This window comes from Daphnia pulex, chromosome 8 (assembly GCF_021134715.1).
Source record: "Daphnia pulex isolate KAP4 chromosome 8, ASM2113471v1".
Taxonomy (NCBI): domain Eukaryota; kingdom Metazoa; phylum Arthropoda; class Branchiopoda; order Diplostraca; family Daphniidae; genus Daphnia; species Daphnia pulex.
The window spans coordinates 5,138,474-5,162,149 of NC_060024.1; the positions used below are offsets into that span (position 1 = coordinate 5,138,474).

At 39.3% G+C, this 23,676-nt stretch overlaps 5 protein-coding genes and 1 long non-coding RNA gene across 9 annotated transcripts in view; 3 read left to right on the plus strand and 3 right to left on the minus strand.

The window, feature by feature from the left end:
- LOC124199363 overlaps positions 1-23,676 on the plus strand; it is a 100,212-nt gene that overhangs the window by 8,714 nt on the left and 67,822 nt on the right. The gene's annotated exons all lie outside the window — the stretch shown is intronic.
- On the minus strand, positions 1,924-3,596 carry LOC124199373. Its single transcript, XR_006876807.1, has 3 exons — positions 3,185-3,596; positions 2,917-2,995; positions 1,924-2,643 (listed from the first exon to the last, which is right to left on the minus strand). It is a non-coding gene; the product is annotated as an uncharacterized LOC124199373 (long non-coding RNA).
- Positions 6,876-8,132, minus strand: LOC124200555 (very-long-chain (3R)-3-hydroxyacyl-CoA dehydratase 2-like). The gene is made up of 3 exons (XM_046596823.1): positions 8,018-8,132; positions 7,226-7,464; positions 6,876-7,173 (listed from the first exon to the last, which is right to left on the minus strand). The coding sequence occupies exons 1-3, from the start codon at positions 8,130-8,132 to the stop codon at positions 7,054-7,056; spliced, it is 474 nt and encodes a 157-aa protein (XP_046452779.1). The 3' UTR covers positions 6,876-7,053.
- LOC124199358 (speckle-type POZ protein-like) lies at positions 17,522-19,170 on the minus strand. The gene is made up of 2 exons (XM_046595171.1): positions 17,767-19,170; positions 17,522-17,695 (listed from the first exon to the last, which is right to left on the minus strand). The coding sequence occupies exons 1-2, from the start codon at positions 18,702-18,704 to the stop codon at positions 17,587-17,589; spliced, it is 1,047 nt and encodes a 348-aa protein (XP_046451127.1). The 5' UTR covers positions 18,705-19,170; the 3' UTR covers positions 17,522-17,586.
- Positions 19,279-22,840, plus strand: LOC124199356 (collagen alpha-1(I) chain-like). 4 transcript variants are annotated; one of them, XM_046595168.1, is made up of 13 exons: positions 19,279-19,436; positions 19,501-19,723; positions 19,790-19,919; positions 19,986-20,820; positions 20,886-21,333; positions 21,413-21,523; positions 21,601-21,708; positions 21,782-21,880; positions 21,953-22,015; positions 22,116-22,187; positions 22,264-22,344; positions 22,446-22,577; positions 22,662-22,840. In XM_046595168.1, the coding sequence occupies exons 4-13, from the start codon at positions 20,809-20,811 to the stop codon at positions 22,730-22,732; spliced, it is 1,197 nt and encodes a 398-aa protein (XP_046451124.1). In that variant the 5' UTR covers positions 19,279-19,436; positions 19,501-19,723; positions 19,790-19,919; positions 19,986-20,808; the 3' UTR covers positions 22,733-22,840. The 4 variants fall into 4 exon arrangements, with proteins under 4 accessions (XP_046451124.1, XP_046451123.1, XP_046451122.1 ...); XM_046595167.1 differs by having other exon boundaries at positions 19,790-19,910; XM_046595166.1 differs by having other exon boundaries at positions 19,790-20,820.
- On the plus strand, positions 19,285-20,128 carry LOC124200556 (solute carrier family 66 member 3-like). The gene is made up of 4 exons (XM_046596824.1): positions 19,285-19,436; positions 19,501-19,723; positions 19,790-19,910; positions 19,986-20,128. Exons 1-4 carry the CDS (start codon positions 19,285-19,287, stop codon positions 20,126-20,128), a joined length of 639 nt encoding a protein of 212 aa, XP_046452780.1.

Below are 23,676 nucleotides of genomic sequence, written 5' to 3' on the forward strand. Positions count from 1 at the left end.
TCTTCAAGATCGTCTAAATCTGGAAGTCTCTTTGCTATTTATTTCGCCCAGTGAATATTTGTTCGATCACGGTGTCCTTGAGTTTTTTGTTGCGGATGACCTGCAGAAAATTTATGAATCTGACGACCAGATGTTTGTTCTGGTTCTTCGTCTTCTTCGTTGCTGTCTTGATTGCTTTTTTCTGGAGTTAATTTACACGATTCTTGTGTTCTAGTAAAATTCCAAAAATTCATTGTATCAAAGTTATTGCGTGGAATACATAATCATGTATTGTTGCTTTTACTTCTCCGAATCGAGTGATGGTTGCGTAAATGTTTTCTTTTTCTAAATAAGCTATTGCCTGCATGAGTGGAATGGGGGCCGTTTTGTGGGTCAAAAATGTCGTTTCCTAGCAGGGCATAGGCGGCAAGAGGGCCTCCAATGGTATCTCCGTTGGTGGATGCTCTTATAGAACATAGAAATTTTCCCAATCCAATAGAAGAAGGGGATCTGCAAGGAGTTCGAACTTGTTGTTCAATTGTGTCTTCTTGCATTTCTTGATCTCAGAGAAAATTTTTGTTTTCTTCATTTGCCTTTTCTTGTTCTTTACGAACTTTTAATTCATGTTTTTCAATCGCTATCATTGCTTCTGCTAAGGCTTTTTCACAGTCGGTGCTGTGTTTCGTTGTGTAAGCTCCATAATACATACTTAATTTTTGATCTCGAACATATTTCGTACAATTGTTGCAATTCATCACCGACATGATTGAGGGATTAGAATCCGTTAAAAGTATAAATGGAGATCTTTTTTTAATGTCAATTAGAAGCTCAGTTATTTTTTCTTTTGGGGGCTGTGAGATTTCGGTTGGATTTAAGTTTTTTGTTTGACTTTGACTTTCAAAAATAGGCGTTACTTTAGTTTTATTGTTTGGTTGGGATGGTATCTGGTATCTACACTTCGTTCTTCCGTTTTTAAAGCAGCTTAATCTGTGTCGCCAGTCGTGAAGATTGACACGAAGTTGAATGCATGCAAAGTCCAGTTTCCATAGATCAATTTCATCTTTGGTAAAATATGATTCTCTTTTTCTTAAAGATTTCCAAATTAAATTATCAACATTTTCTTCTGATGGTGTTGGTTTGTTTAAACGCTTGTAGCCATGTGCAAGAGCTGCTTGAACTTGATTATTGACAGTTACTTTTTTGTCACATTTTTTGCAAATAAGTATTTTCCTTTCAAAATCTTTTCCAGGAGTTCTAACTATTTCGAGATCAATATTTGATGTTACTTCTATGTGTTCTTCTTTGCAAGAATTGCACTTTATTACAAAGTCCATTTCTTCTTCTGGTAAAATGAGTTCTCCTTCTATCATATTTGTTAAGTTTTCACACAGCTTGTCTGTCACTAATTTAACATTTTTTAATTTTGTGTAGTAATTGGGATCTTGGCACTGTTGACGCCAGAAATCTAAAATTAGATTTTTTAAGAGGGTTAAATTTATTATTTTTTATTTTTTTAACAATGAAAATAAAATTTTTTCTCACATCTGTTGTAGTTGATGTATTTGGTAGAGAACAATCAAGCGATGAAGTGGAAGGTTGAACGGTTGGTTGATTACTGCTGTTGAGCTAATTAAATTATGTAAAGATCTCTTAGATGGTTTTTTTTTTAATTTTCATGAAAAGTCTTATATTACTTACGTGTTCCATGTTAGCATTTAATTGATGCATTTCTGTTTCTTGTTGCTCTTCATCTCGCTTTAATGCAGTAGTTAATTGATTTTCAATTTCTGAATGCCCATATAACCAAATCAATATATGAGTATGAAGAGTCAGTCGGGATTGTTCTTCAACTACTCTTAACCACGCTTTTGGTACGCCAAAAAGTCCTCCTTTTTTAAAAGGGCGACTCTTTCGTAAACTCCAACCAATGATGTCTTCAATAATAATATGTAAAATGCGTTTAAAATTTAACGCAGCTGCCTCAGGATGTTTTGATAGTAGAGCAAAACGTTTCGATCCTTGTGGAATTGCATTAGCGCTCGGGGCCGATTCCATATTGTTTTCTATTTTCTGGATGCAAAGGTTTTCCTGAGTTACCACTATCATCTGGTGGTATAAGAAATGAAAATAGTTTTCTTGGCGATTTGTTAAATGGGAAAATTTTGGATTTTGAAATCTCGATGAACTGATTACAAACTGCACAAGAAACAATTTCTTCGTGATATCGATCGTAAATGGAGTTTGTTATTTCTGTTAATTGTTCTTTTGAAACTGGTTCTGACATGCCAAGTTTGTCTAGTTTCACTAATTCTTCTAGTCTGAAACATTCGTAGATTCATTTTCTTTATTTGTAATCCTATTTTTCTGGTTTACATTTTTGTTTGTCTTTCTTTTTGGTTTTGTTTTCTATTTCTTTTAGTTCTCTCCCTTTCGTCTGGTTCCGCAATTCTTCCGCTTCTATCTCTTTCGTCTGGTTCCGCAATTCTTCCGCTTCTATCTCTTTCGTCTGGCAACGCAATTCTTCCGCTTCTATTTCTCTCGTCTTGTTTCGCAATTCTTCCGCTTCTATCTCTCTCGTCTGGTTTCGCAATTCTTCCGCTTCTATCTCTCTCGTCTGGTTTCGCAATTCTTCCTGTTCTTTGTCGATTGGCAATTCTTTTATGTCTATGAAATGAATGGATGTAATAAGTAAAATATTATTTGAAAGAGCCATATCACTAGAAAAATATTTATGCTTATTAGTTATTAGTAATTTATAAGATAAAAAGAACACGACGGTATATAAAAATTAATCAAATCCATTTTTTGCATAAACAAATCGAAAGTTAGTATAATGACTCATCAGTTTTAGGTCTAGAATGTAGAATCCCATAATATTGTGATTGAAAAAATAGGCCTATACAGATATAAAAAATTAACATAGAAAATTAGGCTTACCTTATTTTTGGAAATTGATGATCGCTATCGTTTGTAGATGCATCTGTAGTTGATGAATCGCATTGAAAAACATCATGTTCTGTGGTTTAAATAAAGTGTTTGTATTTGATTAGTATATTAATTTCAATTCTTCATACTGAATTACTTCAATAATTTCCTTTAATAATTTTACAAAATATATCATACTATAGCGGTCAATAATAATTAATTTAAATTATTTTACTGGTAAATTGGTAAAATGTTTTTATTGTAATTAAATTCTAATAACCTTTTCATTTTGTAAGATATTTTGAGAATGATTTCGAGTTGTTCTTTTTAAGGGGATGTATTCAGGTAACTGTTGTAATAATGTAGGGTTGAATGTTGTTTCTTCTTCCGAAGAACTAGTCCATTCATCAGCCAGGGGATGTTTAGTATTAATTTTCCTTTTCAACGGTGCCTTTCCTTTAATTATTGTATTTTCATCTTCACTTTGGCCGCTATTGTTGTAAGACTTAAAAGCACCATGTTTTCATTGAAAGTTTTCTTCTTAGATGTTGTTCCTTGAATGATGTTTACTTCGCTTTCACTATGTGAAGGCATTTCAATATCGCTATCGATTTCAGTGATAATTTCTAAGTTTAAAGTTGATGAATTTGGATTTTTTAATGATGAATTTTTAAAGAGTTTTTTTATTTTTGTTATTGTTGATGTAGCTAATTTCTTTAACGGGTTTTTCACCGTGTGTTTTTCAGATGAATTGTTTCCAGTGTCTTGTGGTGTTGAATTTTTTTGTTTTTTCTTTTTATTATGTAGCATTTTAACTTTTGCTGGATTTTTTGTTAGAATATTTTTCTTTGACTGCAAACGAACTTTATTCTTTAGTGGCATTTCAAATGAAGGCTGAGTTTAAAAAAAAGTATAGATTTTGAATTGTTATTAAATTCAAAGCAATAATTTTGTTGTACTGTTTGTGAAATTTTATATAGGCTATAATAGCGTTTTGAATATTAGCTTAAATAGGAATGCAAAACCAATTTTAAGAAACAGCTTTTATTCACAATCGCTAGACGGCATACATGTTGCCCACTATAAAGTAAGTATCTTGCAAGAAAACCTGACACTTTTGTCACCTGACAACGCTGACAAATCAGTTAGCTTTTTCTGCAAGATAATTACACTTCATGGTCAAACATTGTCATACTCTGTGGTATCTCAACGCGGTCTAGCAATGGCTGGTTTAAGCTATTTCATTCTGTTTGTTTCAACAAAATGAATTGTTATGACATTTTCAGTTCTTTTAGGGGTGATTCCATATGAAAACGACCAAAACCTGTGGCGACCATCTCACGGATTTGATCGCCACTAGGATAGGCTTATTCGATTCATAACAATGAAAAAAAAATTTCCTAGAGTGATTTTGAACAAAATTACGCGTTCGTCTGGCGCGAACGTTTGACTTTTTAAAGAGTCCGCTTAACCGTATAATCATTGAAATGTTTTTAAGCACATTGAAATACGTCAGTTGGTTGATTTATCTATCAGAAAATGTTACCATAAGGACAAACTATTTTTTAAGACCAAGGGCGACAAAATCAAAGGTTGCACCACCTGGTGGCGCCAGACTTAAAAAGTTTAAAAATGACCAAATTTGATTTGATACAAAGTTAAGTTAAAATTGACGCAGATTGATAAAAATAGGTGTAGATGTCAACGGTTTTATTAATAATGTGTGTTCAAAATTTCAAACTCGTAGCTTAAGTTGAAAGAAATATTTTTTAATTTTAAAAGTACAAAAAATGCGATTTTTGTCAAAATTGACGTTTTTCATCTAAATAAATCGGAATGATCGACCATACGAAATTCTTTCATTTTTACAGGGTGGAAAGTTTCTTGTATCTTGTTGACTATAAAAAAAAATTGGCACTCTGTTATTTTTTGTTTAGGAAATATTTTATGTTTTATGCCAGCAACTTTTTTAACTAAAAAACTGTAAAATTTTCCCCTACAATAGTCATCAAACACGTTTATTTTTTGCATTTAAGTTTCTGAACATCTCTAGAATCTATTTCAAGTAAACATTCGAATTCGTGCAAATTCGAATTGGACTGCCAAAATATTATAAATAATTTTTATTGTTGAAGCCGGCTTTTATGCTATCAATACTTACATCAGTAAAAATTATTGATATTTTGGCAGTTCAACTCGAATTCGCATGAAAATTTTTACTTGAAATAGATTCTAGAGATGTTCAGAAACTTAAATGCAAAAAATAAACGTGTTTGATGACTATTGTAGGGGAAAATTTTATAGTTTCTTAGTTAAAAATCTTAGTTAAAAAATTGCTGGCATTAAACATAAAATATTTCCTAAACAAAAAATAACAGAGTGCCAATTTTTTTTAATGATAAACAAGATATAAGAAACTTTCCACCCTGTAAAAATGAAAGAATTTCGTATGGTCGATCATTCCGATTTTTTTAGATGAAAAACGTCAATTTTGACAAAAAACACATTTTTTGTACTTTTAACAAGCGATCCGCCACTCAAAGAGACCGTTTGGGGTTTTTTGATGTAGCGGAAATCGTCGCTGGGGGGTTCTAAAAAAAACCAATGGATGGGTTTTGTGCAAAATTTTTCGCTAAGTCGATTGCTAAAAATCGCAATCGCCTAGCTTTTGTAGTTTGGGAGATATTTAAAAAAAACTGAGAGGGGGTAGCCGAAATTTGGACTTTTTTCGTTTTTTGTGCAGCAGTTTTCTCGTCAACTGCTGCACCTAAAAATAATCCAATTGGTTTAAAATGATGGGATAGCCCGTCTCTTCAAACCATTTTAATGTTTTTAAAAATATTCGGCTTAGATGCCGAGATATTAATGATTGAAATTTTGAAAAAAATTTCCAAAAATTTCTTCGTTTTTTGGCCATGCCGGCCTTCATCCCTTAAGCCACCTAGCGCTCGCGAAAGCAAAATTTCTCCCTCTTTGCCTTTAGGGTCTGTTGGGGTGGTCTCCCTCATAACGTCAGCCTACACCTATCGAGAGGGGGTGGTCACCCCAAAAAGCTGGAAAGCTATTTCAAACGGAAATAGATAAAGTGTTGAAGACCAAATGTGCATCTCTTCAGAGTCTTCCGAAAGAAATTAACGAATTTGAAAATGAATTAGATATTTGGAAATCTGTTTTGTCATCTTCAACAGCGGGCATTATTTTATTATTAATTGTTGTAATTTTATATTTGCAAGAAAAGAATAACGCTAAATTTTTAAAATTATCTGAAAAATGTTTGCAATTCAAAATTAAAATTCAAAATATCGAAAAAAAAACTGCAAATTTAATAAATGGCGTAGAGAGTTATGAGTGATGAGAGTAAATGAGTAGTTATACTAGTTAAACTGATGTAATTTCTAATTGATGTTCAATTATGTGCGTTCATATGCAATTGATGTGTGTTCATACATTTTATAATATTTCATATTTCTGAGTTTTCACGGATTTAAAGTTGTAATTGATTTCAAATTTGTGAATAATTTATAATCTGAATTGATAACCAATAACTATATATTTTTATTCAAAAAGTTGCGCTTTCTCACTGCTTTCAGATGCGCTTTCTCACATCTGAAGTACAATCCATAAAGGAGGAATGGAGGAGGTACAACGCGAGAAAATATTTGGGTCGATGTTGGTTATGCCTTATTCTTAGTTACGCCTCCTTCATTGCTTGCACTCTTTTCAAATGGCAACGCGTTTTCTTTAAGGGATTGCACTACGTGTTTAAAATGTGGTAGCCATCAACATGGCGTCGCGTACCGCTTTAAAGCTCGAACGCAGGCGACCGGCCTAAAAGTTCACCGAACTAAGAAAGCAGAGAAGAAGATGGGGGCTATAAAAGGGCTATCCACAGCCCACAGCCCAGCATAGGAAGAAAATCTCTGCCCGCCAGAGGTCCTCTCCAGAGCCCCATGACGTTAAAGAAAAACATCAAAAGTTTTTCAATCTGTATTCAATCATATAAAATGTTTGCCCCTATCATTTTAAGGAAAATTTGGAAGCTGAAGGCGGATCGGTTATCTTACTTTCATGTTATTATTTTCATTATTATTATTCAGTGTGAAGAAACTAGAAACCTCCCTACTTACGGCTATAATCGCTATATCATTCTTATTTCACCTCTTTGGTAGTAAAACCGAAAATTCCTGTGTAGTAGAGTAGAGCACAGTAACAGGAAATAAGCTCACCCGTTATTCCAATAGGATACAAGATAATGAAAAAAGAATATCTGTTCAAATGAAAACATTAGTGGATAATGAAACCAAAAGTAAAATTTTTAAATAGTAATATTTACCTGTACCAATGTAATTGCTGGCACAGTAGAGAGTAAATTCAAGATGTAGTAAAGGTAGCGAAGAACTTCAGTAACAGTCCAAGCAATCAATAACAGGGGGAATCCAAACTGATCTCTTGTCGTAGTAACATAGTAAAGGATTGGCCAAAGGAGAAAAACTCTTGAAAAAACTTGAGCGAAAGTAATTCCAACATTGCTGGGAATGATGCTTTGGCACTGTGTACAATCTAGATACAAAATAAGCAAACAAGCATTAAAGAATAAGTTGGAGAAAATATATAAATAAATTATATGTACCACAAAAGAATTTAAAATCAAAAGATTGCCTACATACTTCAAACTACATTTGACTACATTTCTTTAAACTTGGTTGATTAGCAGCCAGTCATCAATTGTTTTGTTTTGCCTTGTTTTGTTTTTCGTTTATATTATTTCCAATCCAAGGCCGCGTGAACTGTCTCAGTCTATCAAAACCAATCAAAACTAAACGTAAACAGTGGACCGAGATTGCCTAGATAATAGGCTGTGTTTATATAGCACGGCTTTATAGCAATGCGTCAGAACTATCTAACGGCAGTTTAATAAAACACGAAAACACAAATTCAAGTATATAATTATGATTTCATCGCAATATAAAAATCTAAATGCGACGGCTCTATGTAAAACCTTGTCTTGTACAAGATGATCATAATACCCTAATTTTTTAACTCTAAGAAAAAAAACGTATAAGACATTAATGAAATAAACAACTTTCCTATCTCTCTGAGAGGAACAACCCACGCCATCTGTTGGTGTGGGTTGGGTTGGGTTGGGTTGGGTCAGCAAACAGGTCTTTGGCGATAGAATCCATATCGGGAAATTCTGGGATTCGATTTCCGATTTTTGGGTTGTCCATTTTTTTCCTCATCGTCTGAATTTTTCCGTGACTGGTGCGCCACTGCGTTACGCGCGTTGCTCTCGCTCGAATGCGCGCGTCATCTAGGCGTCAGAGAACTAAACGTCCACGAATGGAAAGCGCGTTGACGGGTGAGCGGAAAGAGAAATTGGGGAAGCGGAGTTTTTTCAGTAAGTTGGGGAAGTCGCTTTAAAATCCTTTTTCCCCTAAATTGGCCGACCAAAACAAGCAACAGGCTGACGACTTTTATTCCGACGTTGAGGAATCAAATATCGACACGATAGCAGTAGACACCGCGCCTCCATTTCCAGAGGAGCTTTCGTTCGAGGAGGCCCGTGTTGCATTTTCGAGGAAGGGAAAGAGTGCTCTGAACGCGCCTCGACCAGTCCGCAACCTGGTCGGCGATTCCACTACCTGGCGACAGGACGAGTGGCCCAACACCGCAGGCAGATCCTTATCTCGGACCCCAGTGGGTCAACCTCGCATTTACCCAGACTTGAGTGCCGTTGTGGAAACGGTCGAGCCACCGGCAGACGATCATCACGTCGACTCCCATTACGCGAAGTCGGACTCGTCGCGTCACAGGTGTGCAACCGGTTCGCGCCAGTGCCCACCTGAAGGCACGGGCTGCACAGACTCTCCCACAAACTGCAGCAGCGGCCGTGCCGAGAATTATTTCAATCTCGTTGACGAAGCCGAGTCGTCGGACGAGAACGACAACTTTGGCAGTACCAAGTCCCATATTGACCCCGAAACCGACGAGGGTAACGCGGAAATTGAAGCACGCATTGAAGCAGATTGAAAGAGAAAGAGACAGTCGCCCCTACGACGGGCCGACAACCGCCGTCCGCTCTTAAGTATTCGTCGACGCCATTAGGCAAGCCCCAGAATTTGTATACAACCCCTGGCCAACAAACAGTAAAGTTAAACGTTCTCCCCTCTCCTTCGGACGTCGCCACTCCAGCCCCCCGAACCAAAAGGAGCCCAACACTCTTCCGTCGACCCACATCGACAACCGTAAAACGACGCACGTAATCCCAGAGCCACCGGCTGGTCCCTCCCGGCAACTCAATTCATCAAACCCCTTTCGTCAAGCCGTCCCAATCCCAATGCCTCTTCCAGTTTTGCTGCCAAATACCAACCCTTTTCAACAAACTATTAAAGCAGAGCCTCCTAATCCACCTACACGAGTGTTGGCGTCACAGAGTCCATATGAGGTCCTATACCGATACCTTCGGGGAAAACGGGCGTCTCGTGAAGATCCCGCGTCGGAAGCTAAAGCTGCTTTAGGGCCACGAAAGGCGACCCCGGCTCCTTGTGTCGTTCTGCCCCCCGTAGCCGTCGAACAACCGGTTGACTGCCCGGCCGTCTCTAATCAGAGCTATTATAATAGTCAAAAGCTGTTGCAGAACCAGCAGCAGCAAACAATAGCTCTTTTAGCCCAGGTACCCGCTTTTAGTGGGACAGGGTCGGGCAAATTTGAAGACTGGATCCAGCATTTTGAACGGGTTGTCATTACCGCAGACTTTGAAGAGGGTAGGATAAAGCTTTTGGGTTCAAAGCTCTTTGGGGCCGCGAGGGACTGCATCACAACCTTCTTGCTTAATTATCCAAAAGAAGCACAATTTTTCGTTAAAGTAAAACAAAATCTTCACGAGCGTTTTCACGGGGGAGATAATAGGAAAATGTACTTTACGGAGTTTAAAAACTGTATTCGTAACTCGGAGGAGTCTATCAGGGATTACGCATGTCGGTTGCAGAAACTCTATTCGTTTGCCTATCCGACAGAAATAGGGAAACCGGTCGACCAGGCTGTTCTTCGCCTACGTGAAACAATGTTGATGGACGGGTTCCTCGGAGGGTTGAAGCCCAACCTTCGCGAACGAATGAGTTTTAAAGACTACAAGAACCTGAACGATCTCATTAAAGCAACGAAAAAATGTGCGGCCGTTTTGAGCGAGGCGAAATTGGAAAAATGAAGTGTAGAGTTTGTCAATGCCATCTCGGCCAACGCCAATGCCCGGGAGCTTAGGGAAACAAAAAATGAAATAACGGAATTAAAATCCGTCATCGAGCAACTCACGCAGCAATTGTCGACAACCGTTATTGCAGACCATGGGCACGAGGCCGTCAATGCGGTCGCCACGACTCAGACTGCTCAATTATCAGAGAGTAAGAAGGAGATAGAAGAATTAAAAAACTTGCTTAAGGCTAGTAACAAAAGTTATAGTGATATGATGAAACAATCAAGAGAGGCCGAAAAAGCTATGAAAAATCTGCAGCTCCAGGTTGCTGGAATGAGCCGACCAATTCAACCAGTTCAGCCAATTAGGCCACTTCAGCCCCATAATAGTAACCAGTTTGTCGATAATAATACTCAGATTGGCCACCCACCTTTCGCTTATCGTAATCCACAACCACTGAATAGATACGACCCGGGTAGCCAGGCGCACGGACCACCTCCTAGGGGAGAACGCTACTGTGCGAATTGTGCCGTCACCGGCCGGAACCCAACCACTCACAACACAGACAAGTGCGGTTGGGGACCGAACGGCCCAACCTGTTTCAAATATCACCAAACTGGACACATAGCGCGTGATTGCCCTTCGTCATCTATCCGAGTAGATCCTAGATATGCTCCACCAGTACCGAATGCCGGTCAGCTCAATCCCTGGAATCAGGAAAACTAAAAGCCACCTATTGTAACAGGGGGCAAAACGGTGGGACTTGTCCGAAACCCCAGCAGAAAATCAATCAAGTAATAGAAACAAGAAAAAATAAAATTCCACGACTTCCGATTCAAGTAGGCAACGAGAAATTCCAGGGTCTTTTAGATAGTGGCGCAGGTCGAAGTTTAATCAAGACAGAGGTGTTTAACAGATTGAAAGAAGTAGTGATGAAATTCACCACAGACGTCCCGGTCGATTTATACGGTGTGGAGAACACCAAGTTAGTTAAACGAGGGCTAGTAACCCTACAAGTTAAAGTCTTAGGCGATAATCTTCTGCAGGTTTTTTATCGTCGTCGATAGTATTAGCGAAGAATGCATCTTAGGTTAAGATGCATTATACGAACATAAGTTTATCCTTGATGGTAGCGAGAGGAGAATTTACCGAGTCAAACAACCCCTGAAATCGGACTCCGCCCCCACCATCATAACAAGAGAGAAGATCACGATAAAGCCTTTTAGCGCCACTGTCGTTGAATCTGAAGGGAATGGAGCGCAGCTACCTCCCAATCTTGCATTTTTTCTTCACAGAGGGCCGGGACTGAATAGTGGATTGCGACTTGACCCTTTTATCAATAAGAGTAGCGATGAGGCTGCCATTACATTGCCATAGTAAATGATACCAATAAGCCCATTTCCTTGCCACGATATGAGTTAATCGGAACGTTATAAATTTGTCGAGTAGAAAAGGAAAATATTAAAACATGCGCTGAACGCGAGCTGTCGTCCAGTGCTGTCACTTTTGATGCCAACCTACCATTAAACATAGAAGAGAGCGATAAAATACAATTAACAAATTTTTTAACAGATAGAAAATCAATATTTGCATCTTCAACTAAGGAATAAGGAAGAAGGGGTTAGTCGACAGGTTTTTAATACCTGAGTCGGAGTCGATCACACCTCGTGACTACAAAAGCCAGACGATGCGACGTTTATGAGATGGGTTCCAACTCACCAAGGAAAATCTATTGGAAGCTAGACGACAGCAGAAAGCACAGAAGAAAAATTTGAAGTAGGGGACCGCGTTTTACTGGACGTAAGAGTAACTAAACTAGGAACAAGTAAGAAATTAAATCCTAGGTATCAAGGACCTTTTCGCGTCTCAAAAGTTTTCCCTAACCACACAGTGGAAATCCGTGCGTATAATGGGAATGGTACCCAACTTACACATGTTAACCGCTTGAAAGCACTAACAGAGTGTATGATTTTGAGAGAAGAAGAATGCGTCGATTTCGATGACTTAAGAGAGTCTAAACTAACAAAAGCTAGGCAAAGAGACGGTGACTCCGACGACGAAGAAAGTTCTGACCAGGAAGACAAGGAAGATGAATTTAATGATTCGGACACAGAGGGGGACGATATTTCGGCCAATTTAGACGACGTCATGAATAACGACCCTGATTTGATCAATTTTGACGCCAGTATTGACTCAAATCCGGCAATGCCTACTCATGGCGAGCCGCTATATGAGGAAAACGTCCCAGAACAAACGACGCTACCCCCTCCGTTAACCCCCCAGCGGGTTGCGCCGGCCCTAGCGGAACAAATCATAACCAACGAGGGTGCTCGCCCCAAACGAGCCACTCGTCTCCCAAATAGATTTCGGGACTTTTTACTAGATTAAGGACAAATGCCTTAATTCACACAGATAACTTAATAAATCCCACGTCGACCGGACGCCAATCAGGCACCAGTGACGCGAGGGCACCTATTCCCTTTCACACCAATGTTCAAACTTACTCATTTTTCCATTTTTTTCGTCTTAATTTTAGTCTTATTATGTACCACAGCAAACTCAATTCGTGTTTTTTTTAATATATACGTAGCTATCTCTTAATAGTTCTTCTAGCCAGCCTGCACACCACAGCAGCCATAATGGCCACGGTATGTGACTGTAGTAACGCCAACAGAAAAAGCGAATCGGGTATTCTCTCTTGAACACGGCCCATTTCTAGTTTAACTGCCGCTATTCCTTATGAACGACCACTGGAACGACTTTCGGGTTCGTCGTCATCACTTCGGTCGTTTCCAGTTTTTTAAGCCTTCTGTGCCACTTTTTTCTTGGCAGTCAGTGTCTGAACTGTCATATTATGGAACTAGAGAATCAATTGAAATGGTTTCATTTTAAGAACTTTTTGATCCCGTCTGCATCGGTGAATCGTTTTGCTTTCGTACACTTCCCCACATATAATGTGGCAGATTCATCAGTTTTTTCCGGCATTTCGTTTTAATTAAACAAAACTCGGGGCTGGAATTGATGTGTCCATCCATTTGTGAGAGTCACGCATGGAGCACATCCCCTCTTCCCACATCCCATGAAATATGGCGTTTGACTTCATACGCCTGTCGAACTCACGCTGTATGTGCTTGCGATGAAGACATTTCACGAAAAAAAAAACAATTGTCGCTTCTCCGTTTACTCTGTCCTGCTGGACGAAAGAAAAAGGATTAGGCTTTTAGCTAAAAACGTTTGCTCTTTTAAACCTTTTTACCAACGCGGATCGGAAGGGGAAAATAGAGTATGTTGATCCTCTAATTTTTTTAATATTTTGTTGTCTAGTTCTGCTTTCCATCTCTGGGACTAGAACTAAATCAAGATTTGTTTTTCATTTTTCCCGTTTTTAAGAGTGTGTGTTTGTTCTGATATCCGGAATTTTCTAAATTTAAGGATTTTTGTGTTTATTTATTTTTTTAATTTTATTTTTAAAAAATTTTTTTACACGGTCGTGTTATGTAAGAGAAAGTCGATAAGGTTGCAACTTGCAAGGCTGACAGAAGTGTCATGTCCATTATTGCAGTTGGCAAAAACTAAATTAAATAAGAATTAAAACTTACTATTTTTCCTCTATTAACCTTTTTGGGACCTTTGTAAAAGTTCTACTTCTTTCTATTCGGAGGTGGGGTAGCGGTGGAAGCTCCTTATTAACGTCTTTGACTAGCGGGAGACTTTGCACAGCTGGCGGTTGGTCACTATTAATTGGATTCCACCCATGAAATGAGACAAGAAGCTCGGCGTCTTCGTTGACAGTGAAAGGGTCGTTATTTCCCGCTTCTGGTGTTGTCGGTCTGTTATCAGCCTCTCCCACAATCCCATCAGCTTGTTCTTCCCCCTCGGATGGAACTGGTAAATTTTGTAAGGATTGGCTATCAGCGCCCTAGTTTAAATTCCCCTCGTTGGTTTATTGCCCTCTCGCTGGCCTGGATACAAGTAATTCCCCCCTTCTTTTTATGGCCCACACTAACCTTGACTCTACTGTCAATGACCACGTTTGACCCTGTTTTGAAAGGTATATAACCTGTCACAAAAAGACAATCTTCAGTTCACTCATTCTGTCTCACCCGTCGTAGAATGTCACTGTGAAGTGAATGGGAAAAAAAAAAGTGGGGTCCATGGATTTGGTGCACTTGAGTGGTGGATTGCTTGTTAAAAAGGTTATATATAGGTTATGTAGGATTTCCAAAGTTTCTTTCGGACATACGTGAACCTCCGTATGTCCGAACGACCGCCGCTTCACCCAGTCCCGACCTCCGCTTCACTCTCATCTGGCGTCAAACATAAACACCACCGCCCGCTAGATCGCCACTTTCACCGCCCCATCTTGACTCCACCGCCTCTCCATCGTAACATGTACCGACAGTAAGTCCTGAAATCATTGTACCTCCTATAATAGCTAACATCACATGAAGCCTTCGAACCCAGACCTCATACCTGCCGGCCGAAAGTATTGATCACGCAGTCAAGCCTTTCGGATAGCAGGTCGGGAAACGGGAGAAGTCTTTCATATGGTGGCAGCGAACTAGCTTCCCCCCCCCCACCCCGAATTGTACTGGTTGGATCCATCGACCCATGGGACCACCGCCGCTACCGAGGCAAACATCTCTTATAGTACAGTCATTTTAGCCTTTTCACCCCAAAAAAATTGTTAAAGGCGATTTTTTTAATGAGCTTGATTTATATTAGTGTTCTCTTACTCTGAGTAAAACCCGCCCACGAAAAAATAAAGGGATCATATAAAAAATGTGTTTAAAAATTAACTTTTCGCTAAATGGTGTCTTTGTATTTAAAAATTTTTATTTTTAAAATACATGGTTAAAGAAAATTACAAGATTAACTTAAGTTCCAATTTTTGTTTAATTACAGTGTTTTTTAGTATTTTAAAAAAATTAAAATCTATTAAAAATCGGTGAGCCGTCGAAAAAATCTTTGCGCGTTTTAACATTGCTACAATCAAAATTGTGACAAGAAGTGACTGAATGACAAGAAGTCCCCCAGTGGGTGTGTTGATTACTAAAACTGAAATTGGCGATTGGGGGGGTCTATAAAAACATGAATAACTTACAGAAAAATTGGTCCCGCCTTCAAAAAAATAATATCAACTTAAAGCAGAAGAAACAACAAATTTAATGAGACTAAGATCGTATTTTTAGGTCGATTAGGTTACAAATGGGAGATATTTCAAAATTTTTCGTTTTCCCATAAGCGCAATGTTAAAACGCGCAAAGATTTTTTCGACGGCTCACCGATTTTTAATAGATTTTAATTTTTTTTTAAATACTAAAAACACTGTAATTAAACAAAAATTGGAACTCAAGTTAATCTTGCAATTCTCTTTACGCATTGATCGCATTGAACGCATTGATTTCAAGATATCGTTGCTTATGTTTAATTGCCTAAATGGTACTGCACCAAGCTATTTGACTTCCCTTGTCGCGCGCTACGAGCCACCCAGTTCTCTTCGTCGTTTGTCCTCCCGTCCTGAGCTTGTTGTTCCAAGAATCAAAACAAAGAAGTATGGCTCCACCTCCTTCTCATATGCTGGCCCAGCAATCTGGAACGCATTACCCTTTTCCGTGAGATCTTCTACAACGTTGGCACAGTTCCGCTCCTCCTTGAAAACCCATCTCTGTCGTGTTGCTTTTGAAAACTGAAATTTATATGCTTCCTCTTCCCCAAGTCATTGCCGTGCCTTTGTCCATATTATTTGTAAAAGTGCACGTTAAATATGTATTACATTATTATTATTATTATTATTATTATTATTATTTAACCCTGTATTTTTAAAATAAAAATTTTTTAATAAAAAGATACCATTTAGCGAAAAGTTAATTTTTAAACACATTTTTTATATGATCCCTTTATTTTTTCGTGGACGGATTTTACACAGAGTAACAAAACATTAGTATAAATAAAGCTCATTAAAAAATCGTTAAAAACGATTTGTTTTGGGTAGACACCCAAATTTGGCTCAAAATGACTGTACTATTATTGTTTTTAGTAAACATGAATCCCCTACCCTCTATTGAAACCAACCCGCCATTTTTTTAACTATCCAAATCATTCAAAGTTGCTGTTTGCGAAAACACCCCGGGGGCGCCACTGTCACTAATGGTACAATCAAAAACACAAAACTATTTGAACGACGAGCGCTACAACCGTCCGTACAGTACGCGTATCGAAAAGGGACTGGATCATCGGCCAAAACGACCAGCTATTTATTTAAAGTCGCAAGGTCAGATGTTTTTAATCGCCGCCGAGGGAATTGATATTCTGCGTGCTACTTATTTTTTTATCAAAGTTCATGGAAGGTCAAAATGTTGGTGTACAATGGACAAGGTTAGCGATAAGAAAGTTCAACGGAGGGCAAGTCATAAAAAGAGGGTGTGAACAATTAGGGTTTGAGCGAAACAAGGTGTGAATACTCCGGTCCCTGAGGAACTGAGTCAAGATTCAGTCATTTGACCTTGCCAGATGTGAAGAAGGGTAAACCGATACAATTTATTCATTTGGACACACTACAACTTAAATTTAAATGCATTAAATATTAATGTTTAATCTTCGCGACGCTTGCGGTTGATGGATCCTTACGGTAGTATTTTTTCAAATTAGTGTTTCCCTAATTATATAAAACATGCGAGTGGTTATGGTGACCAACAGCCTAACATTATGCTCTCCGAACATGAGTTCAATTGAACATCGTTTCAAATCTCTTCTAGCAAGCAAAACTTTTAACGCTCATAATAATAAAAATGTATTCATTAAACGATCAAAAAATTTATTGTCGAAGTATGTATCGTAATTTGTATTCATAATTTAACTAGCTCACAAAGAGCATCATTTAATTCTCAACACCAATGAATAATGATAGATTTCGCAAGGCCAGTATTATTCGGTTGAATGACTCGTCCATGTCAACCATCAAGTGCGCATTGCGATTTGGTAATCTTAGAAAATATAACATTTTGAATGACTGATCGAGCTGATGCTTCTAACATGAACGGAATTTTATTTCCTTATGACTCTAAAAAGCAAATGTTATATAATAGTTGCAATAAACAGCAAATTCCAATTTCGTGAAACGGTTCCAATCTTATTTAACCAATGCAGACAAGCTTTTCGATTAATTATAAACACCAAATTCTATTTAATTTGTGTCGCTTTTTTATCACCGCGTTAGTTATACTTAATTCTCAATTAAAATAATGGACATAAGAGTCCAAGTAATAACTTGGCACATCTAGAATATTAGAGTGTAGTTTAGAAAAAGAAACATTTGTATTTCTTGATGAATCCTCATTCCAATACACCAAGGTACATTAGAAGAACAACATTAATTTCAATTCCCGATTGCATAATCTCAAAAGAAAATTCAACTTTCCCAACAACCCATCAAGAGAGAATCAACAATTTGTCAAGGGCGGGTCGAAGTGAAAGCAGCTTGCTGGATGTCATACAGCCAAGTGGAGTGATCCCGTTTCGCCGTGCTCCATCCATCTGTGGCCATCACCTCGTTCGGGAAACTTCGAAGAAAGTTCAGCGCGTTCCGCTTCAAGTAATCTGCGCAATGGCCATCGGCAAGAATGAGGAACTCGATGCAATTATCTGCCGAGATTTCGTTGACTAAATACTTTTCGCAGGCCGTCATCAGACTCCCGAGAAGATATTTCCCAGCAGCCGCCAAGAGTCCAGTCGTCAGCGTCTTCATTTTGATGGCAGGTATCCGGCCCGTGTAGACGAAACGGAGCAATTCTTGAAACACTTCCGGGTCAACGTCGTTGATTTTCACTTGGTGAGATAAGTTCTCGGCGGTTTCGTGATCGAACATGGCGGCGAAGACGGGACTTCTGGCAGATAGAATGGCCTTGTGGGCCTCAAACTTGCAGCCGCGAATGGTGAAAGTGACGTCACTGAATTTCATGGTTTGATGCAATCCGCCTAGATGTTGGATCAACTCGTCGTCGTTGAATAGGGGATGATCGCGAAAGTTCTCTGTCCGGCCCGTTAGCGCCGCCTTGGCCACCCAAGTTTCGATTTCGCAGTAGATGGCCAGATGGGCGTTGTCAATCAGCAAATCCTCCTGTCTGTTGTTGGACACATCACCCAGATTAAAAGTGTTTAGAGTGCAAGGCAATTCAGTGCCTCTCGGCAAATTGAGTTCCTTCTGCGAGACTTTTTCGCGCATTTTGTTGACGATTGCAAATTTGACTCGAACTGGGATTGGAATTCGGGATAAACTGGCACCGGCGGGAGTGGCCGAAGAGAGCTTGACGACTACACCCGATTGTTGATTGGAGGCGAAATGAGCTTGCAACATCCATTGGCAATATGGAATTTCTTGAGCTGAGAATGGCTCCGATATTACAACTCCTTGTCGATTCAACTCGTAGCGCAGAACGTGGTGAATGGTCCACTCGAAATCCACTTTGACCAACTGAGACATGGAATGGCACCAGTTGCTTGCAATCGGACGGAAAAAACCAACAGGTAACGTATTTTCGGCCTCCTGATCAGTCTGTGACGTAGCGGCACCAACAGCTTCGTTATTTGATTCTTGACTGGCACTCATTTCTTTTAAAACTGATGGAAAACTTAAATTGATTCGAAAAAGCCTTCCTTTCAAAGAGAAAGACAAATACTGACTGTGCCCTCGCTCCTCTGGCCCTCTTGCACTGTGAGCATGATAGGAGAAGGAGGGGGTAGAAAATGGGGGGGTAGAACTCACATGGGAATATTGCGCGAAATAGCTGAAGGAACTTGTTGGAACTTATACAAACGTTTTCAGACATTTTGCCTTGGGGATTCTGCAAAGGCATTCAAAGTGGAATAAACAATTTAGAATTAAGATGATGCCATTAAACAATCTAAAAATTTGACAACTTCTCTTTGGTAGTCAAAGTCAGTCTAAGTCCAACAATGTAACGCGTCAAAACTATTTTGTCTGCACTCTTGGATATGTTAAATGGAGTAGGTGTGTCACTAGAAATCCCGCGATAAGTGGTTTGATATCCTTGGAATATCGGACGAACTAAAATGCTTTACTTGACATGACCTTGATCGACCTTGATTAAGCAACCAAACGAAGTCTCAAAGTATATTTTAGAAGCCAGTCGGCCAACAGCTTTCAGCCTTTCACGTTGTTGACAGACATGGCTGATTTGTATTCATTATCACTCGGCTTTGCCAACATTTCAAAAACTGTTTTGTGTGTCGTTTTAAAAGTGCCACAGATCATTAGTCTGGTGAACAGCAAAAGCACGACTGGATTGAGTCTATCCGGCACTCTACTTGAATTGACTTCGTAAGTATTTTAATATTCTATTCGTACACGTACACGTTTGACTCGGCCATTTGTATTATCATAGGTTTACTATTGGGCTCTGCTACAATGTATTCAGCGGTTACGCACTTTCGTCCTATTTGGAGTATCCGATTCTTGTCGGGCAGGTTCTCCTTCTGTTGGCCCTTTTACTCCATTACAGTCGACGAATCGGTTCGAAATGGTTGGCCGCATTTGGAGTTTATTCAGCCGTCGTCTACGCCTTGTCCACAGGCATGTTTCCTGGCGCTTTGCTAGTCACGTTGATGGTGAAATATTTGTTTTGTTTTCTTGTCGAGAGATTAGATAATTAATTAAAAGATTGAATATTATAGAGCCTCTGCACGCCGTTATCTGCGGCGAGTAGACTGGTCCAAATTCGAACTATGCACTTCTCTCAAAACTCGGAGTCTGTCAGTGTTTTGACTTGGTCAATCGCCGTCTATACGGGCGTTAGTAAGCGTCGTAATAGCTACTAAATTTCTCTTAGTCTGAATAGAATTTAGGTTTTTGTTTTACTTTTTTTCTCAGTGCGAATTTTTATTACTTTGGATCGCGGTTTCGACGCTCCGCTGTTGGCCAACTATTCAGTTAGTTTGATACTTAATTTGGCCGTGATCACTTTGGCGTTGAAACTGAGACGGCCATCAAAGAAAAACAAGAAAATCGAGTGACATTAAATTTGATGGCCTTAAAATTCTATTTTACGCGTGACGTATAATTTTATCCGACGTTAATTATGATTAGTCCAGTGCAGATCGAGTACAGTCGATAGAGACAAAAAGGACATAGCTATAATAATAAATTGTTTAACTAACTTATAGAAAGAGACTTTTACGTTTAAATTCTTGCTCGTCTGAATATGGCATATGTCCTTCTGAGTTGTCACGTTTCTCAGAGTTTGTTCATCCTCGTCTATATTCGATCGTACAGAAGCTTCTCTCTTCTAATTTGACATTTCTCTGCCACTGGTTAAATTGTAGTGGAAGCTCCTTGGCATCTGATATGGGATGACGTTCAAAATGACATCAAGGTCAAACAGACAACTTCAAGTCAAACGAGTGATGTGTTAACTGTCAGGGTGATTGAGTTTTTTGTTTCTTTTTAAACGAACGTGTTCCTATTTTCTATTCTTATTTGGAATGTTTAACTGGAAGGCAAACGTCTGTGCGTCTCTAAAGATCCTGTCACACGAATTCCTTATACATCCGCCATCCTATCCCTGCATTTTTTTCCCGAATAACACAGTATACCTGATTCCTTTCTAATGGTCAGTCACACACAGTCAACAGGACGTATGCATTTTTCAGTGGTGTATTTAGTGCCTTTTTAGTGGAATAAAACGTAAATCGTCATGAAAACATCGGTAATATTTTGTAAATGGAACCTCAATGTTTAACACAAAAGTTAATCTTTCACTTTTTCTTACAGGTGTTGGCCTTTTTCGCCATGGTGTGGATGACGCAGTCTCAAATGCAAACGACAATGCGTCGGCCACAGTTCAAAATTACCGACGACGAATTCAATTGGTACAAGCCGGTTGCAGTTATCCTGAAACCGGCGTCGAAACGAGATTTGCAACAGCGACTGCTTCAGGTTAATTTCGATAAATTCCTGTTAGCGTCTTATCCGCCATCTCTACTTCCACCTTGGCCGTTTGTCCATGATTATTCCGCTTTATTCCGCCGCTGGATTAATTACCAATCGAGTGACAGATTAAGGGATGTGTACAGAAGATACGAATTAGCTGGCCATGTCGAGCGTAGGTTAACATCTCTGGCCAGAATGGGACTCGTTGCCATTCCGAAGGTGACGAAAATCAATCGCCAAAGAAGTGGAAATAACCGAAATCAGGAACAACAACAGATGCCAGAACAAAGTAAGATCATTTTTTTAAATATTTCATTAACTAGCGTGGGTTAACTCAAGTGCAAAGACTGGCGTGATTTTTCGTCTAGACTTGCGTTCCCGAACAGCCAATCCTTACGATTTCTTTTCAGGGAAAAAAGGTAAAGACAAACTGCCACCTCCGTGGTTGTATGAACTCGTCGGACCTCCTGGACCAGCTGGTAATATATGTCGCTACTGATATTTAATTATAATTCTTTTTATTCTTTTATTCCTGCGATTCTTTGCTGGTGTATAGGAAAAGACGGTGTCAATGGCATTCATGGAATTAATGGTGTCGATGGGAAGGATGGTAGAGACGGAATTTCCGGAGCAATCGGTCCACCCGGACCTCAAGGTTTAATGGGTATGATTTGTTTCATAGGTTTTTTAAATATTGATTTCGCTTGAGAATTTTCTTCATTTGGTTATTTATATAGGCCCCCCTGGGCAAAATGGAATGAATGGCTCACCGGGCCCTCAAGGCCCTCCCGGAATACCTGGTGCTCAAGGAGTTCAAGGGTCGCAAGGCCCACAAGGTCCGTCAAGTTTAAACTGCTAAAATTTTTATTCCACTTAACAAAAATGCGTCAAATGTAATTTCCAAATAGGGAGCGACGGAAAGGATGGTTCCGATGGAACGCACGGGAAGGATGGGACTCCTGGCGCTGCTGGTACGGCGAGTTTGTCAACTAATTTGAAATTTAATTGTCAAAATAGAAAATGAAAAATGCCTGATTAGGAAAAATTGTATTAATTAACTGCATTTCAAAGGGCCTTCCGGTACACCAGGACAGAATGCAAAAGACGGAAGAGATGGATCAGCTGGACCACCCGGCGCACCAGGTATATAATAATACTTCGAATCTATTAATATATTGTAGATGACACGTACGCGATAATTCGTTTTCTTATTTTAAAGGTCAACCAGGAACTGCCGGACAAAATGGGAAGGATGGAGTTGACGGGAAAGATGGTCAAGACGGAGCTCCGGGTCCACCTGGTACATAAAATGGGTTTATTATTTTTAATTTTTGTTTAATTAAGGGTAAACTGCTCGCTTACATAATTAATTCACCATGATTATCCTTTAAACTCTTATAGGTCCTCCTGGAAAAGACGGCCAAGATGGAAGGCCCGGAACGTATGGCCAAGATGGTCAAGATGGATCGGTAGGAGCAGCCGGGCCTAGCGGAGTAGCTGGATTATCAGGTGCCGCTGGCGTTAGCGGGCCAGGTAAAATAAATATTTGCAAACTATATGCTTTAGTGTTTGGTTAATAAAATTGACGACGAGTTTATGTTTTCATTATTCTAATAGCCGGAGTACCAGGAATTCCCGGAACGCCAGGGACCCCTGGTGTTCAGTGGCCATCAAGTTCAATCGGCTAACGGACGATTTCAAATACATTTATTCTAATTTATACGACATAGAATTCAATTTTGCTCAAAGTAAAATAGCTAAATACTCTGCTGGCACTAATACATATGTAATATCTTTATAACTGAACATTTGTCACTACATCCTCTTTAATGCACCCGTATTTTTGGTGATATAGTGTTTTGCAAGTTCGTTGATTCATCAAATCCATTCCCTCTAAAAGACTCGCGTTAGTCCCATCCGGCGCAATAAAATCCGCCTCGCAGGAATCGAAACCGCACAGAAACTGAATGGATAGGGAAAATGAAACGTAATTTCTGCCCTGAGGGAAATAATAGGGAATTCAAATTTCTTTTTTTATTTCGTTTTCCGTTCGTAATGGGTTGAGGTAAAAGTCGAGGGGTGCGTCCGTCCAAGCCCCCAGGTACTCTCGAGGTCTCACCCTGAATTTATTGACTTTGGCCACACCAGAGTCAGTATAGTGAGATGTATAGTCGTCAGCACCATATAATACTTGAATATCGGTAATCATTAGTTTAAATTCGGTGCTCGTAGATGTTTCAGTGAAGTAAATTCATGCCTTGGGTCATACTTTTCATTGTATTTCTTCTCGTTTTCGGCGGGAATTTGAAAGATGACAATGCTGTTGGCGTTTGGGCAGAAATGTTTGAAAAGGCTTTAAGCTTTGACTTTCGATGTTTTCTCTTATTTCCCTAGCAACTAATTTTCTTTGAAGGGAGGACCAGGTGTAGCCAATATTGGAGTCACTAGCTGTGGCCTCGTCAACCGGTAACGTTAACGTCAAAGGGGTTATAAATATAAAGCCGCTGGTAATTTTGTACAGAAATATATGCTGGATAGCCAAATCAGCCTCGCCATCTTCCCTTGACAAAGCTGATGCTTCATCGCAAGACATGGCCAACCGTGTGTAAAGTTTCACGGAATCTTTTTTGCT

Excerpts from the sequence above, each read along its gene's own strand:
- LOC124199356 (XM_046595166.1), top strand. Across the intron at positions 21,334-21,412 it reads ACAACAGATGCCAGAACAAA|ACTTGCGTTCCCGAACAGCC; the intron begins GTAAGATCATTT and ends TTTTTCGTCTAG. Across the intron at positions 21,881-21,952 it reads AGGGTCGCAAGGCCCACAAG|GGAGCGACGGAAAGGATGGT; the intron begins GTCCGTCAAGTT and ends ATTTCCAAATAG.
- LOC124200555 (XM_046596823.1), bottom strand. The coding sequence starts at position 8,132 with ATGGACAACCCAAAAATCGGAAATCGAATCCCAGAATTTCCCGATATG. Across the intron at positions 7,465-8,017 it reads AACCCACACCAACAGATGGC|ATTGTACACAGTGCCAAAGC; the intron begins GTGGGTTGTTCC and ends TTTTGTATCTAG. Across the intron at positions 7,174-7,225 it reads TGGTACAGGTAAATATTACT|AGATATTCTTTTTTCATTAT; the intron begins ATTTAAAAATTT and ends TTTCATTTGAAC.
- LOC124200556 (XM_046596824.1), top strand. The coding sequence starts at position 19,285 with ATGGCTGATTTGTATTCATTATCACTCGGCTTTGCCAACATTTCAAAA. Across the intron at positions 19,724-19,789 it reads CTTTGCTAGTCACGTTGATG|AGCCTCTGCACGCCGTTATC; the intron begins GTGAAATATTTG and ends TGAATATTATAG. Across the intron at positions 19,911-19,985 it reads CGCCGTCTATACGGGCGTTA|TGCGAATTTTTATTACTTTG; the intron begins GTAAGCGTCGTA and ends TTTTTTTCTCAG.
- LOC124199358 (XM_046595171.1), bottom strand. The coding sequence starts at position 18,704 with ATGAGTGCCAGTCAAGAATCAAATAACGAAGCTGTTGGTGCCGCTACG. Across the intron at positions 17,696-17,766 it reads CTGATGACGGCCTGCGAAAA|ATTACTTGAAGCGGAACGCG; the intron begins GTATTTAGTCAA and ends GCCATTGCGCAG.